This window comes from Trachurus japonicus, chromosome 16 (assembly GCF_045865225.1).
Source record: "Trachurus japonicus isolate A0001 chromosome 16, Traja_1.0".
NCBI lineage: Eukaryota > Metazoa > Chordata > Actinopteri > Carangiformes > Carangidae > Trachurus > Trachurus japonicus.
Genome location: NC_140922.1, coordinates 7,817,755 through 7,835,858, shown reverse-complemented (window position 1 = coordinate 7,835,858; position 18,104 = coordinate 7,817,755). Strand labels below are relative to the sequence as shown.

Here is an 18,104-nt window from a genome sequence, read left to right as displayed (position 1 = left end):
AGCTGTGGTTACTGCTGTAAAATGTTTTAATGACTATTATCTTGTTGCCACTGAAACAGCATAACAGAGCTTAACCACCTCTGGTTGGGCCGTGTCTCTGGGGCTGGTGCAGCTCTCTAGGTGTGATGAAAACTCATTTTCCAAGGCTGCTGTTGTTTTTGTGGAAACATTTTTTTAATTCACCACATTGCAGCTGATTAACATATTATGGAGTTACATAATGAAGCCAAACGGACCAAACAGGTCCATTTAATGAGAAAGAGACAAAGACAGACGCAATTTCTTTTTACCATTAGCCCAGGTTTGGGGGGGGTTGCATGCATTAGGGATGTGTGTAGAGTACACACTCACATGTTTCCACATTTGCCTCACATACTCGTTTATAGCTGGACATAAACATTACTTTAAACTATACAGCTCTTTGTCTAGATGTTCTTTTTTTTTTTTTTCCAGTGAAGCATTTTAAGAGTCTGACTCTGCGGGCAGATGAAGGCTGGTGAGTGTGTGTAGGTGGCTGCTGTGACGTTCATTAATGCTAATGGGCCCAGTGGATCGGCTCCAGGAGTGAATTAATGGACAGAAGTGGATTTGGTGTACTGACATGCTGTTTGACTATTTGTATTCTCTTCATACACAAATGTGATGGTAAGACGGAGAGAATACCTTACAGCAGGACGGCACACGGTCTAACAATCTGATAAATGCTTCTAGTGGATACTTGTGGTATTCAGCACGAGTGGTCCCGGTGAGATGCACCAATTACACAACACAGGGAGCAGATGCCTTAACTCTGCAATGTAGGAAAAAAAAAAACAAGACTCTGTTTAGTCTGCAGCTAGCGGCTCTGTGAGGGCTGCACTGTCGGCATGCTGGTGCTTTAAGCTCAGGACTAACATCAACACGCTAACACGCTCACAATGCTACCATGCTGATGTTTGGCAGGCTCAAAGTTTACCTTGTTCGCCATGTTAGTTTAACGCAATAGCATGCTAACATTTTATTAATGACATGTCAGATATGTAGCCATAAAACAAACAATTGAACAGATTAACACAGATTCACATTTAATTGTCTGTTCATCATTTTCTCAATTGATCGATCAGTTGTTTTGACTGGGAAACTTCAGAAATGACCTGATAAAGAGTCAGAAACTGAAACATTATGGGTATCATAGAATTTGGGAAGAGCTAAACGCTCGAAACGTTGTCCTTGTCTTTTTATTATGTAATCCTCTAATAAATTATTGTACATTTTGGGAGAATACAGTGTGAGTTCCCTCCTTTTTGTCGCTTTACTTCCCTGGACACAACACCTGGCTACATTTTGGACGTGCATGAGCTTTTTTCTTTTATCATAGAATTTGGACATATTCTCTATTTGACAATAATGAAATAAATTTATTAAAAAGACAATTCACAAATGGATTATCAAAGTATTTGCTTCTTACTCTTCAAATCAATGGAATCAGCTGATTGTTGCAGGGTACCAGGGGGGAAGTCATCATCTGAGAACCATGTACAGTTTGTCTGCACAGGATTTCACCCAATAGGTGTTTCAGAGTGTGAAACATCAGGACAACATTAATGTAGAGCAGGAAGGTGCAGTATAATGTTGTGGTTCTGTACTGACAGTTACATATACATGACCTCTGGTGCCTCCCAAACCACACTGACTGGTATCAGGGGGCTGTGGACAGGGTTGTGCTAAAATGCTGACAGGATCAGGTGGTCAGCCTGCAAACACTGCAGCTATTGAGCTCAAATTTGGTGAAAAATATTGAATTTGTTCCATTTGATCACACCAAATATAGTCCCAGCCTTAGGAGGGTGCTCTTCAGGCCCAGACGGGACCAGCGTGGCAGTAAACTGCAATTCACAGAGCATAAGAAAACTGCATGTTGCAGCACACAAGGGAGAGGCTGATACATGCAGAGGGGGAATTAGGAGCACTTGTCTCTGAAGAGCACTGCACCGTCTCTGCAACAGGTTGGGTTTTCAAATGACAAAGTAATCAGGCAAATTAAATGACACGCATTTATTTCTGAATGACCAGGCGAGGAATCGTCAGCCAGGGCTCTCCACTGCCATCATATTTGTTTTTCTAAGATAAGTGGGCCAGATTTGAAGACAAAATTAAGTATGTGCAGTGACTCGTTTAGCTCCAACGGCTCCTGAAATCTAAGAATTCACACCCAGCCTATCAGCAAATATTGATATAAAACGGCTGAAGCTGTAAACACATTCATAAATTAATCTGGTCGTATTTGAACCCTGCCAAAGTCATAAAGAGAAATCAGCAGATAAGTACAATAAAACCATTAAAACGATAACCAGTGGCTGTGGTAATGGGAGCTGAGCTCAGCGCAGACGGGTGTGATCATCTACTGTTCTCTAACTTGCTTTCTTTGCTCCTGGCGCCTCCAGGATGCTGCTCCTGGATGTCGGCTTAAAAGTGTGTGAGGAAATCGGAAAATCTTTGTGTGTGTGTGTACACGTGGGTGTGGGAGTGTTGACTGCCAAGTGTGTGTGTGTGTACAACCACAAACATTTAGTGCATTTGTGCACCGAATGTGTATCCGCCATCAACTCAATGTGTTACCAAATGTGTATGCAAGCGTTTATATCCCTGCACATTTATGTTCCCATATACTATTTACATAATCCAGTGCATGGTGTGTGCTTTTCTTGGGACTACCTGTTTATATAATCCAGTATGAATGATATAATTAGAGAGGTTCAGCATAAATATCCTCCAACTCTCTGTTTACATTCTGCTCCTCTGAAGGACTGAAGCCTCTCAGCCGGTGCTCAGGACACGTGTGCAGTCACTCTGCTGTTGTATCAATACAACACACACCAGAACAAATGTGGGACTGGAAATGGCTGAGAGCCAACAGATGAGCAAAGACATGCAGATTTTAGAAATTACTCAAATAAGGCAAAAGAAAAAGAAAGAAAAAGGAAAAACAAAAAACAAAAAAAACAGCCTGTATCATCACGATAAGGGAAATCTGTTGCAAGTAAAACAAAAGAGTCGTCTCTAGGCTTGCAAACTGAGAGAGATGTTTGTGCCAGGGCAGCGCTGCATGTTTTATATTCTGCACGGAGAGGGGGAATTAAAAACGGAAAAAGAAGAGTAATTTTGGCGAGCTTTATTCTTGTTTTTCTGAGCACAGACCACTTGTCTTATTTGTCATGCCTTCTTTCTTCCCACACAGAAACGTCTGCTCTCTTGGAAATAAATATATTACAGAGAAATAAAGGTTTATATCATCGTTCTGCCCTTTTCAGCAGCGACATCAAAGCTTTTTAAGGCATTTTGTTACAGAGCAAATATAGAGTAAATGACACATTTTGAAGCACAGAGACAAAATGGGAGCTATTGGACAGAGAGCAGTGTGAGATGGGGGAGAGGAGGGTAGGCTGGTGGGGGAGTGTGAAATGGAAATGCAAAAAGAATGAGACAAAAAAGAGAAAGAGAAAGAGGGGGAATAATAGAGACGAGAAATCTGAGGAGGAGGAATGTGTTGGCTCGGCTCCCAGCCTCAAGGATGACTCACAGCTATCTTTGTCCATCCCAGTAACGAGAAACGAACCCCGCCTCGTGGAGTGAAAAAGAGAAAAATGCCCCCCCCCCAAACCCCCTCCCTCCCTGTTTTGCTATGCCGTTGCCACGGAAACCAAGGCCTTGTCATCAGGCCTGCTAGTACGCCGTTTCCACCATGCTGTGGACGCGATGAAAGAGGTTTTTCTGTGGAGGTTTTTCTAAACGGCCCTAGACTGAGAGGGCGTGCTTTGTCTCGGCCCGCGGAGGAGATCCCAACCCAGAGTTTCTTCAACATATGACGAACCATTTACTGCAACCGCACAGTCAATACAGGACCAGTCGCTACGCTGAGAGCAAGCAAACAATCAGCATCAACTCAGACAAAGAAACTAAAAAACTCACCAATTTAAAACATGGATTTAGCCATTTTCTAGACAACATCTAGCAGCAGCACAATTTACTATAGTGAGCTTCCACAGATGTTTTTAATGGCAACTTCACCAGATATCATTGTCTGAGCTTTGCACTCATGCAGCTGATGAATTTGTCTACCCAATTTTTCCTACTTTGCAAACCAAATCCATGATCTCACTAGCACCGAGGGACAACACGCTGCAGTCTGACAGGTTGTCCCGTACCGATTGACCCTAACGATGTGAGGACATAATGTTGGCTGCATGTGCTCAGGTTTAAGAGGTTAGTTCTCCCAGGTGCCAGTAAAACACATTTTACATTGTTTTTCCTAGTTGTAGATTTGTGGTGGTACAACAGTGGAGGAGTTAAGATGTCAATAGAAAGTAGCTAGTAGTGTTTACAGCGGAAACAGCTCCATTGTTCTGGATAATTCACAGACCTCACTGTCAACAGTAATTCTGATGAGTAAAAGCTGAGGATGGCACACTGTGTGCTTCATCCAACCATACTTCTGGAGAGACAGAATGAAGCAGATATTTCATTTTGCAAGCAAATAAAATCAAACCTTGTTATTGTGACTACCTGCCACTAGAGATTTTTTTTTCCCTCATAAATTTTTGATTACTCAGCCAAGAAGATTTTTCTCCTTTTGAGCTGACCTTTAAAAACAAATTCCACACACATGCCTTTAATGACTCTGACTGACTCCACAAGGATAACCGACTAACATATTCCTGTTTACGAGCGTGGCGTGGAAAAGTAAAGTAGCTGCGAGGGGCTGAGACTCGTCCATGCACCGGGGAGCTGCAGTCTTGTAGTGTTCACAACAGAGCAGCTCCCCTGCAGCAGAAGGGGCTTCAGCGCTTTGCACGTGGGCACATCTGTTGAAGTCATGGGGGAACCGAGGTGGGAGGGGTTGGGGTTTGGGGGGGTTGTATTCATTCATTTCATCCTCTGATGTTTTCTCTGCCGGTGTGTTTAAAATCACTCACTCTGTGTGAGGGGCTGCTATAGTGAGAAACAATTCATCACCTCGTTTGTTTCCTGTGGTACTACTCAAAGAGTTGCTCTGATGAGAAGTGGAAGTGTTCATTGATCCATATGGTATGTTGCTACATAAACACACAGACGCACGCGCACACACACACACACACACACACACACATTCACACACACAATCTGGCAAGCATATGTGGGCACGTGTGGGTGGGGTTTCCCGATGACTCACTGCTCAAACACTGAGGAGAGGAAAAAAGGGGTTCTCCCATATTCCCAGTAGAATACCCAAAATGTTCCCTTCTCCAATTATAGCCCACCTTTCCTCTTTCCATCTCCACTGTGTTGAATTCACAAAGCAGCTCTGTGTGGAGAGCACTGCAGGGAGAAGGTGACTAAGAGAAAGGTTGTTGAATAATGGGGTTTTAGTAAACAAACAGAGGAGCCCGGAAACCGAAGTGGCACAAAGAAGAAAACATGCCAGAGTACAATACAACACTGTGTTAATGGGCCATTATAATAAAACATCTAATTATCATTTTATGTTTTTTTTAATTCATTATATCTTTAGATAATGTAAGATAAAAATAAATGCAAAAACAAATGCAATGTGGTGTGTGTCTTCAAATGTCGTCCTTTGTTTGCTTTTTTAAACAGAGCAGTAGATTTTTTTCAGTATCATCTGTACTAATTATAACAGCAACAGTTTGCTTGCAACATTTTATAATTGTAATAACTTACACTGATATAAAGTGAAAAACAGCAAATCCTCACATAGAGAGATGTTTGGTGTTTTTTCACATTATAATATTTTGATTGAAGAGAAAATAAATTGTTTAATTAACAAATCTTGTTGAAGTCATTAATTAAACTATACAATTCTGTGCAAATCATTAACTGATATTAAAATAACACTGAACTCCTTCAGCCAACAGTTAGAAAGAAGCATCGAGTCCATTGAAAACTTCACAATATAGTGTTGCATTAAAAAAACATACGAGTTGGGTTGGCACACACACTCTTGCATATAAACAGAGGAGTGTGAGGATGAACTGTAAAGACAGTGATGCATTCAAGGTTTGCTCGTTCAAGTCAGCTCTTATTGCTTTTCTAAATGTGTAGTCTGACACGCACAAAGAAATAAGCAGCAAAAGAAACATGACAGAATTACACATGACCATTTCCTGTGTCTTTTCTGGGATGAACAACACAATCACAGGGCTTGTGTGTGAGTGTGTGTGTGATAAATCACGCAAAGCCAACAACAACAGAGCCTTTGCCAGGGGGCCACCCGTACACATCCACATGTGGCAGAGGGGAACAGAGTCCTTAGTGTTTCCAGTCTTAAAGCAGAGCCAACGCTGAGCAGGAGCGGTTTCAGGGCTGCAGGGAACTGACTTGTGACGAGAGAAGCACAGAGGGAGGGGAGGGGAGGGGCAGTGACGACAGGCCATGTTCTCTTATGTCAAACTCACTGTTTTGTTTAGGCCGTCACCAAGGCAAACTTTGTAAACTAAGGAGAATTATGCATGCTTTCTTTGTCCCATTCACGCCCACAAAAAAATTTGCATTTGTTAGTAGAGTTCCTCAAACACAGTGTCAGTCACAAGGTAAAGAGAGAATGATGCCCCACCCGCTGATAACGCCCGTTACAAAGTGTGTGTGTGTGTGTGTGTTCGTGTGTGTGTCTCTACAGACTCCACAAGGCATATGAAACAGCCCTTGTTCCTCCCGGCATGATTAGCTGATGATTCATCAGAGGGTGAGTCAGACGCTGGTTGTCTGCTCCTTGTGTCGGTTTATTATGTGTGATGATAAAAAGCAGCAACTGGACACAATTTCACTCTCTCATTCCTCTTTTTTTTTTTTTTTTTTTTTTACAGTGTGGTTAAATAATCAGGAGAGCACAGGAGGAGAGAACATGTATGTTAGTGATGAAGTAATGGCACATTTCCACTAGCACGGCTCGGCTCGATACGGCTCGGCTCGGCACGGCTCGGCTCGGTTTGGTTGTGTTTCCATTACAACTGTATCACTAGTGCCGCCGTGACGTCATTTACACGGCGCCGAGCAACGCTCTAAACTCTGTAAATATATAACTTTAGCAACATTTGAAACATTTTCAGGCGAGAAAGTAGTCGTTTAGATCCCCAACGTGTTGAAAATCTGACAAAATACCAGCTGTTTACAATTTTGTTTCAACGAAGTTGGCGTCACTAAAGCTAGCCGTAGTGAGCAACGCACTTCCGGTGATTTTCACAAAATAAAATACCTGTTGCCTTTTATCATAAGGAAAGCCATTACGATAGAATTGGTGCTTTTACTTTGTAAACAGGAAGTGAGCCTACCCTCGCTGTAGCTAGCTTTAAACCGCCGTTTTGACTGCTCTCGTCCCGTTAACGGCATTTAACCGTTCAATATGCCTTACCGGAGAGTCTTGCCAGCTCTGAGATCGGCCTGGTTCATTGTAAAACATTTATTTATTGATGTAAATGTGGTGTTTTCTGTGCGTACAGAGTAGACCCCAAGGCAGTGCTGCTCTTCTGTCTAATCACAAACAAACTTCTGCTACAGCCACAATTGTTAGATTTCACCAATGAGATCAACATTTATCCCCTAAAAAGAGTTTAACCAGCCGGTGGTAAACCTCTAAAAGCCATCGGGTAGGTTAATTAGCATCGTTTTCTTCCCGGGGTGACGGTGGTAGGCTGGCCGGCGGAGCACGTCAGAAGCTGGGCTGCTGCCTCTATGATGTCGCGGTCGCTGCTCAGACCTGGAGCTTCACTTCTCCGAAAAACATCGGGTCAAACTTCTAAACAGCCGTCGTTTGGATAAACTAACCGCACATTGGGGATCTAAACAGTAACTTTCTCGCATGAAAAAATATTAAAACTTCATAAAGTCACGTAATAACAGAGCCAGTCTCAATATTAGAAATTCTCTGGTAATAACAGGCTTCAGCAGGAACATTTCTGTTGTCGGTCGTCGCTTCCAGTGACGACACTCATCGGCCAATCAGTGGAAGGCAGTCGGCTGACGTCACGTTTTAGTAACGCTTCGGCTCGCTTGGAACCAGGGCTGAGGTGATACCAAAAGTGTACCTGGTTGCAGGTACTGCGTGCTAGTGGAAACACGCAAATAGCGCGCCGAGCCGAGCCGAAGCGCGCTAGTGGAAATGCGCCATAAGATAACAACTGTTTGTTCATGTTTACTATGCCAACCATGAACTTCCTGTGCATCTTTAAGAAATCTTCAGACCCCACAATTGCATATAAAAGTCAAAGTATGTTTACAATTACTCCTGAGTCATCCCTCTTGTGGTCTTGTGAATGCCACCGCGCTGAGTCGGCACAAATACAACTTTCTCTTATAAACAGGTTCAGCTGCATTGTGTCAACATTTTTGCTTTGTGCTCACAGGACCATCCTGCTCCACTGGAGACTCCTGTCACTGTAACGCTCTATCACCACATGTGTAATGATTCACATTATTCTGATTTGTCATAATTTACAAGTTTAATTCTCATTCGCATCAAGAGGAAAACTCCCTGCTGTATCTCCACTTCACTTCTGCTCCCTGTAACAACAACAGAATTTGTTCCAGCCTCCTGAAAGGCAGCGCTCTTACCGGCTGAGTTGCAATAAAATCTCTGAGAACTTCTGCTAATGTTAGCTTGAAGCTAAACAAAACCCATATGGAGTCTGAGCCTGTGATGAGACAGTGATGAGTTCTGGTCAGCACTCTTCAATCTGTGCTAGTGTAGGAAGGAGGGGGAAAAAGGGATTTGATACTTGGAGAACAACCAGGTTGTGGTTGTGAGACGAGCCTGACGATTGGGCGCTCTCACGTGATGCCAGAACAGACTGGCATCGAACGTGGACATGCAGGAAACAGGAGAGTGCACAGCAGATCAAACAGAGACAGAAAGCTGCTCTACCATCACACATCCAGAGGAAAAAAAAAGATATTATGTGCACCAACAGACTTCACACAGTGTCGTGTGAGCTGTAAAGCACTGAAAATGACTCCGCATTCACATTCTCAAGCTTTCCTGCGATTGTTTCGACTCTGGCACTCTGCATGCTGGTCTCCATGACAAACCCCACCCATCTGGCAATAAGTTAAAAACAAAAAAAAGAAGAAGGAGAAAAAAAAACATGAAAACTGGAAACAAAGAGATTTGCAGAAAACACATGCTCATCAAACAGAGTGTAAAGCAACAGGTACTAAAGAGTTAAAATGATGAAGTTCAGCTAAAGACCACAGGACTCCGACTGCCAAGCAATCACATCCACATCTAAAAACCTGGCTCCTCATCATGTTTCCTCAGTTCTAATAAACAAGAGCAATAGTTAATGTAGAACATCTGAGGCGGCTCAGATCCACCGAGCTCTCTCACAACCTCACTGCCCTGTTTAGATTATAGAGCGACTCTGCCCAAAACACACCGCTCAGCTCGTTTATTTCAGAGTAAATGAGCTTTTGTCGCTCTGGAAACAGAACGACTGTTGCATAACCAACCAGATGAGGCGGGAAAAGGTTGAGGCTGCAGTGCACCCACCTGCCCCGCTGTCCAATAGGAAGGTCTTTGAGAGGAGGGAGGGAGCAAGTAAAGGAAAGAGAGAGAAAAGTCCCTCCATCTTAAAGTGATTTACCCTCTCCATGTGCAAGTGACTCATCGCGGGTTTGGCTGAATCTGGAGGCTCTATGGAAACTAATTCTATAAACTCCCCGCACACACACACACACACACACACACACACACGATACGACCTCCTGCCAAAACCCTGCTCGGTACCAAGCTCTGCTCCGCTGAAGTCCAAGACCAACTCTGTCATTACTCGAGCACCAATAAAGCCAGCAGAGACGGCTCCAGACAGCAGCCATCCAGCACGTTTACTGGCCTGCTCCATCTGTTTTCCATTGCAAAGTATCCTGTTAGAGGCCCAGGAACAAATAGTCACCAGACCAGAGCAGTGATACTCTCACCAGGCCCTATAGCACCTACCAGCATTGTCTATAGGACATCTGTTCACTGACCAGAGGCATTCACATTAAAACTGTACTGCAACTCTGATGCTGCTGTGAACAGACAGTCACACCCCACGGTAAAACTGTGTCCGTTTAATACCTCCACATAATGAACCAACTGTGTCAGACGGAAAAGAAAATTGGAAAAGGATTCTGTACAATAAAACGATCTGTTCTAGAGCCAAGACGGCTCATTAATCAATTAGTCGATTGCTAGAAAATCAGCTGCCAGATGTCCGACAGTCTCCGGCCGCAGCTTGTCAGCGGTGCATTTTTCTGTTTTACGAGGAAAATTGAATTTCTTGATCTGATCTTGATTTGAACTTTTAAACTATAAAGTGACATTTTTCACAATTTACTAAAATTTCCAATATTTGTACCTGTAAATATGAGAAGGCGGCACAGAATTCGATTTAGGGTTTTACTAGTCTGTTGGAGCCGCTGCATAATCTCTAATCATTTTAAAGAATAATGTGTTGTGCAGGGAAAAAATTATTCACGAATCCCTTTGAGATAATTCAAATATTAATTTTTAATCACTCTCATATGCAAAGCACTCTACTGTTTTATTTATTTTTTATTCTTATTTGGTGTGAAAGGTTGTGCTCAACGCTGTGACACTTGGAGAGAGCTGTGTGATGTGATTAACATCAGTGCTGGATGACACCCAAAACTCACCAGCTCCTCTCTGAGCTTCTCATGTGCCCTCGCATGACTCGCTGTGACAGACAATTGTCTGCTGTCACATAATACAAGCTGAGCTCATCGTAGGGGAGCACAGGGTTTCCCCCTGAGGCAGCCAGAAGAAGAGGGTGTGATCAAACTGTTTGAGGAGAGAGAGCTCTACAGCAGCACAATGAAATCTGCTGCTACTGCTGCTGCTGGATGGTGGATGGTGGTCTACTTTCTGTTTCTGGTGCCATGCAGGGCTCACGATGCTGAAATGTTCAATTTCTCTAAGATAAATGGAGTGACTTTGTTTATTTCTCAGATTTCTCTGTTGCTCCACATGCACAGCCCACGCAGTGTTAATGACAAAGAGGGAGATGCGACATTTAACAGCGGCGCTGATGCATTTCATCCCAGAAAAAGCCTCCATGAATGACATTAATGGGGGCAGTTCCAGGGTCCTGCGTTGCGTTGGCTGGCAGCAGGACTGACTGGCACACCTACATGGAACCAAGCCATTGTTCATTTAATAAGCTCTACCTGTGCTTTCCCTGACAAGTTGAATATCTGCTCTAATAAAAAGGTGGACACTGACAGATAAATGCAGCCAGAGTTTTTCAACACTGACTGGTGACACTGTGTTATGCTGGCGCAGTTAATTATGAATGAAGTGGTCAGACTTTGAGCTTAAATGGAGATGTCAAAAGTGGATATGTCTGACTGTTCAACAAATGATACACCAGCATCACAGTAACCTGGTGAGCTTCATTTTTCACCCCACAAATTACACTGACCTAATAAAAGCTTGTTACAGTCATTAATTCTTTACAGCGTCTGCATAATCAGTCTTTGGGATGTTGGCAGGAAGATGCTGGGTCTTATAATATGACATACTTATCAGAGCCTACTTGGGCATTCCTTACCTGCCATGCTTAATTTACCCCAAATTCTTTGTAAAAATAAATTCACAGAAAATTAACCTGCAACTATTCTAATAATTTATCACTTGATGTGTAATTTTCTTTGAGGGAAAAATACTAAACATTGTCTTCTTCTACCTGCTGCTTGTCTTTGTCTTTTTTGGTAAATTGAATCTTTGGGTTTTTGGATTTTCTGACATTTTACATTTATATCTATTGAGCCATTACGCAAGAAAAAAATCTGCAGATTCTACAATAATGAAAACTGGCAACTACCAATAAATACAGCATACCAGTATTTCTTTATACTTATTTATTTTTGAATATATTATTTAATTAGGTTTGCACTTCGCTTCCTTAACATAAATATTTATCAATTTTTCTTTTTTTGTATTTGGTTTTGTGCATCACAGTGATTTCTCTCTTCATTACAGTCCCTCAGCAGAGTCACTCTGTCAATTTCGAGTGCAGCTACTCAGTCAGCTTTCTCTGCACTCAGAGGTGCTTTCCCGGCCACATCAGAAAAAAAATGAAAGACAGAATAATGACGTACAGACTCCAGCAGGCTATTGAAAGAAAGCTTCACTTTTCAGAGGTTTAACTGCAGCATCAAAAGTGCGGTGCAGACCTGGTCTTGTCCATTTTAGGGAAAGACTTTGAACACAAACAAATTTTATCTCAACAAACCTGACATGAGCAGCTTGAATGAGTCCTGTTAACCATAGCACAGCCTAATAATAGACCCCGGTGTATAATGCTGTTACCTTGGGGACGTGTTTTAAAATTTCCCTTCAGGTTAAATATAGGAACTTTACTCTGTGAAACTGTAGCTATGACCAATAGTAGAGCACTACTTATGACGTCATACACCCTGCCAGTCATCACAGTCGCCCCTTTCGACTTCCCCGTTTTCCCTTCACAGGATACAGGTTGGCTGATTATATGAGTTTGTATTTATGCGTTGCCTAGGATGATTCTTTGTGCATGAGTGCCATTGTCTATTGTGTAGCTCTGAGAGAACAATAAATACATGTGTTGTGTGTTGCACAGGGAAAATGAAGTAAGAGCAAAAAACTGTTTTACACCTAAATGGGATATTTTGAGGAAATGCAGTTTATAGGGAAGAGCTGAGGGTGATCATTACCAACACTATTTAATAAGTGGTATTACTCCCTAGCTGTAAAAACACATAGGTCAAACTCAGTACAAGGAATACACACTGAACGCTAATGGAAAAAAGAAAATATTCCCAGTCAAGGAAATGTGAATGTGTTCAATGATAAGTGTTTCCTGCTGTGTTCTTTGATAGCTGTGAAAGCTCCGACTCGGCCTCAGCATTATGCACCAGTCCCTCAAACACAACATGAAAGCATGAACAATACAGCACTGGATCTTCTTCAGTCTGCAGCTGAACATGTTCTGTCACGTTCTGTCTACCACAGCACGTTTCTTTATTCATTTTTGACAACATTGTTCCGACACATTGGCAGCGGGAGAGGAGAAAAAAAAAAAAAGAGTCTGAAATCTACCTGGTGCCACACCCTGGTCTGCAGCGTGCCGACAGGTGGGGCGGACTGAGCCGATGTAAATCCCTGCTTTTATGTATTCAAAGTAGATTTGAACAGGATGAGGGTGTGGCTCGTAACTATTCAATAAACTCTCATCCTTATCGGACCCAAGCAGTGAGTCTTGTTCTTTTACAATATCTACAAAGAAGGTGTCGGCAGTGAGTAGGTATGAACACGTCTTCAACAGACAATGTTAAGAAAATTTTTTTTTAAAAAAAGGCTCATCACGTTAAATCAAAATAGACTGACAAAGCTACACATCTGTGTGGGTGGGGCATTAAGGAAGGACTTAGAGAACAAGTACTGCCTGTGACACTGATGAGCCAGTTCCCCTGCATAAGACAACACAGAACAGCCAACGGCACAGCTGGAGGTTAGATTGGACACCAGACACCAGACAGGAGCAGTGCTTCAGTATTACAGGGAGAGAGGATGACTAAACAGGCCCTTTGACTAACCTGTGAACATGGCTCTGTGGCTCAGGGCCTCAGCTTTAGTCTTTCTGACCTGTTTTCCCTCCTCAACTTACGTTACACGGCTCAGAGATTCAAGTTTAGACTTATTCTACAGCGCCACATTCCTCCCACACCTGCTTTTTGCCAGGTTATGTGGCTTTTTCTACAGTTTTGAATTATTTACATGTCAAATAATGCTGCAGGGAGAATGGTGGACATTCGGGGGCCAGCAGTTTGAGTGGTCGCCTCAGGAGGGAGACCATGTGTTTCGTTATGCATACAAAGACTTGTCTGTGAAGAGACGCGGTGTCGTGCCTTTGGGCTAAACAGGTGTGTCCGGTCAACTGAGCTGCACTGACGGCTCCACCTGTTGTTGTGTGTTCTGTCAAACTTGGGCAGAATAACCAAGGACGTCGACATGAAAAGCTGGCATATTATGGGACGTAGCACCCCCGGTGTTTGTTGCGGCGGCGTCTGTTGCCGTTGCCACCTGAGGCTCGGCTCGGCGGCGAGTCAGAAGAAGTCCGTCAGCGTGTATTAATAAACCTGACTTCCCGTTACAGTGAGTCCACAGTCAGCCCATTCCAGAGGCCACGAAAAAAAAAAAATCTCTGAGTCACCACCCTGTCCGCCCAGAGCCAAGACTCCCAGAGCTCCCTGACAACCAAACACCCAAACACGCTGCACTAAAGTGTAACAGATAAAGCCGGCCCAGACCACACATGCGTCAAAAGATCGGCTTCCTGCGGGAAGCAATAATGCTGCTGGAGCCGCTGCTGCTGCTTCTCTGGAAATGTGGCTGAGGAGTTATTAGAAGCACAGAGGCGAGGGGGGGGTGAAGTGGAAATGAATTTTTTTTTTTAAATGATAACACTATCCTCTCAACACTCCCGTTGCCTTTTATCCAGAGCATGCAGCAGAATCAACATCCTCATCCTCCTCCAGCATGTGCAAATTTACAAAGCAGAGATTGATGGGCTTCGCACCACTGACACCACAGTGAAGGTCACCAGCGATATTACACGGCTGCAGAGAACAAGTGAGCCATTTGCTACCAACTATTCTCATTTTTATTTATCTTTCCACACGCAGCAGCAGCAGCAGCAGCCATGAGCCCCTCCCACTGAGTTCACAGGCTTCACAGTCCACGGCTGATTCAACAAAAACGCCAACTTAGTGAAAAGAACACAAAAGCTCGAATTGGGGGAGACCACTCCCCACTACACATGCTCCAACTGTACACACACAGCTTTTCAACAGTGAAATCAACCCAGTCTCTTTTTGTTTTATATTTCTATTTCTACATTCTGTTGCTCCTCTACTCTCTATGATCGGTGCACATGCAGGTAAATGCAGTGGGAGTGGCACATCAATAGTAGTTGCGCTTTCTCAGCCTTCCCTAACCTGAGGTGCACTTTGCCAAGACGGTGACACATTCCTAAGGAGCAACCACCAGGCTGCGGTCTGTGGCGGTCTGATCGGCAGATATTCACCTAGTTGAAACAGTAACAACCTGCAGGTGACTGGTTAAATGGGTCTGTAGGCTATATTCAGTATCTTAAAAGAGATACTGGACATTCATTAACCACACACACACACACACGCACACCCCCACACACACTTTCAGTGCCAAGTTTGCTCAGAGGTCTTGGTGACTTTAATGTGACTTCTGTGCCACATTTTGATAGTGAAATTTGAACTTCTACAGACTGTAACAGAGGACATAGCTGCACTGAAGATTTCTGCTTTGTTTGATTTAACAAAAAATAAATACTTTATTTTTATTTTTTCATTACTACTCTGTGATCAGCACTCAGTAGACAGAGTTTGCCTAAAGTAGGCCTACTGTGGATTACAAAAGTGAGTTGTCAGTTGTGAACATAATGACATTGTCTGTGATGTTATCAGTCAGCAGAGCCTCACGCTTTGAACACTGTGATTAATAACAACCTGACTGTCTGAGTAACTCTGTGTGTTAAAGGTGTAATTTCTTTAGCTGAAGGTGTGTCATTTCAAACATCCCTGTGGGCATGAAGTGACATAACTCTACTTGCTATGACGGGTCACACAAACCTAAATACCAGGAATGTCATGTACTGTACTAATGGGAACGGCCCCACACTGCACACCGCATTCCTGCAAGAAAAAGAGTGTGTTGCACCATCTCAGCCACGCCGAACAATAACAGGTGTGAACAGCACACAACGGTAAAATTACAGCACTCAGATGTGTTCAGTTGTTTTGACTGCAGTGCTACCTTAATCACAGCTATGAGATGTTTGTGAAACACATTAACATACTGTATTTTTTTTTTTTTAAAGTCTTTTGAGTCTCTGGCTGATGGCTCTGGAGCATTATGAATAATGCTCATTTGAAAAAGGGACATCAATGACATTAACAACAAACCTGTGCTGGATGATGCACTACAGCGAGTACAGAGGCACCGTGTGATGCTACAATGATGTCACAATAAATAGTGTCAGGTAATACCTTTGTGTCTTTAACTCTGTTCCCCAAAGGGACAATTAATCTGTGGTAAAAAAATAAAAATAAAACACACAATAAACATCCCTGGCCTAGTTTATAATCTGAGCCACACACTTTCCCAAGTTACTATGATCATTGAAAAGCTGGGGAATCCCCCCCCCCCCGCCTCAGCAGAACCAGATAACAACAAATACATGTGATGTCATTACTGCAGGATGTCTTGGAAGCTTTGTGGATGTTTAGAGCCAAGTGGTTACAACATGTGGTTACACATGAAAGCTTCTTTTATCTAAATACATTGAACAGTGCAATAATAAGAAAATGATAAATGTACCAAGAGTTAACTGCATCCTGAGCTATCACACATCATTTGTAATAAATATAACATACTGCATGTGTAGATGCATCCATTTTATGCACACTGCCCCTCCCACTCAAGCTCCACCCTCCCATGCTCCTCCTACCTGGCTTTCAGCTCCTTGTGGTCGTCCCTGATCTTGCCCAGCTCCAGCTGCAGGCGTGCCCGCTCCTTGGCCACCTGGTCCAGGGTCTTGCGGGCATCGGCCAGCTCCGTCTCGTAGGCTGCCTTCATGCCCGACAGGTCGCGGCTGACCGACGACTCCGACTCGGTGATGCGCAGCCGCAGTCCGGCATTCTCCGACTCCAGCGAGCGCACCTTGTCGATGTAGACGGCCAGGCGGTCGTTGAGGTTGCACAGGTCCTCCTTCTCCTGCAGCCGGGTGATGCGGGCCGGGGAGAGGGTGGTGGTATGGCCGCGGCTGGTGCGCTTCTGGCTCGGCGTTTCCATGGCAATAATGGCTCAGCAAGAGGTTGCAGCGGGGGTGAGTCACTGGCTGTGGGGGAGGAGGGAGAGAAGAGTTCATGAAAACTATGGTATTTACAGTGAAGCTGCCAGGCGTCGCTTCCCTGGAAACACGGTGCACCAAACCCTGGACTGAATCACAGGTTAAACTTTAATGGAGGTGAGAGTGAGGCTGGGATCACCCTGATCCTTGTCTGGGCCGTCCGCCTCAGTGCTCTGTCTGTCTGCCCATTCTGCATGATAACATGTTACAAAATCCTTTTTCCAGTCAGTGAGCCCATCTATAAAACTTCTTTTAATACTTTAATACGCAGGAGTTAGAGGGGATTTGCAGAGGCAGAGCTGATTCACAGGAAGGTAATTTCTGTTTTCTCTGCTTCTTGTTTATCAGGACTTTGGATTATTAGGACAAAAAAGCGCTGTTGCCTTTTTCCTGCTTGATAACATCCCTTCTGTGGGTATTTTCACTGCAAACTGACGCACACTGCCATAACATAACACATTTTCTCTTCTGACTCCATTAAATTGTTGCTGGAGTAGTTCAGCCACATTTACGCAGCTCGCTCTTGAACAAACACGTTGCACATAAACACCTTCCGCTCCCTGACTAAACACAGAGCATTTACATATTTTTATAATTACCTGTAGAGTGCAACTGCAACAAGGGACGGGGAAATGAACTTATCTCCTCCTCCTGCTGCTGCTCAGCTCTTCAGTTTTTAGTCAAATGGAGGCAAACTACAAAAAAAGCTTCTAATCCTAGCACCAGTCATAATACCAAAGCGTTGACTCACAATACAAAACGAATACAGCAGGATGCCCTGATAAGGACATACATCCACTTTGCGGCTGCTTAGATGTGTACTAACTGTGAAATGAATGAGACCTCCACGTTAAAGGCCTCTGTCATTGAAGCTTGAAATTCTACTATTCATTTTTGGGTGTATTATAGAAGAAAAGGAGAACAACCAAACATTTTCAAGCTATGAATTCAACTTTTTCTCTCCACCACAGGTCTATTAAAAGGCAAAACATTCAACAATATTCATAAATGCATGAGCACTCTAATAATTGATCGCACCTGTGGCAGAACAGTTGCGACTTCAGAGCCATTTTATTTCTCAGCAGTTGCTCCACTCACAACCTAACAGCCCTTCGCCAGACAACGAGGGGAAAGCCTTCTCCAGTTCGGTCC

At 43.5% G+C, this 18,104-nt stretch overlaps 1 protein-coding gene across 4 annotated transcripts in view; it reads right to left on the bottom strand.

Annotated features, from left to right (window-relative positions):
• LOC146971633 (lamin-A-like) overlaps positions 1–18,104 on the bottom strand; it is a 37,163-nt gene that overhangs the window by 12,160 nt on the left and 6,899 nt on the right. For 3 of the 4 annotated variants that reach the window (XM_085801057.1, XM_085801056.1, XM_085801054.1), the window contains exon 2: positions 16,551–16,940. In XM_085801057.1, the coding sequence (XP_085657183.1) occupies positions 16,551–16,894 (344 nt within the window). In that variant the 5' untranslated portion in view covers positions 16,895–16,940. The remainder of the gene's footprint in view (positions 1–16,550; positions 16,941–18,104) is intronic. The other variant, XM_085801055.1, reaches the window with a different exon arrangement.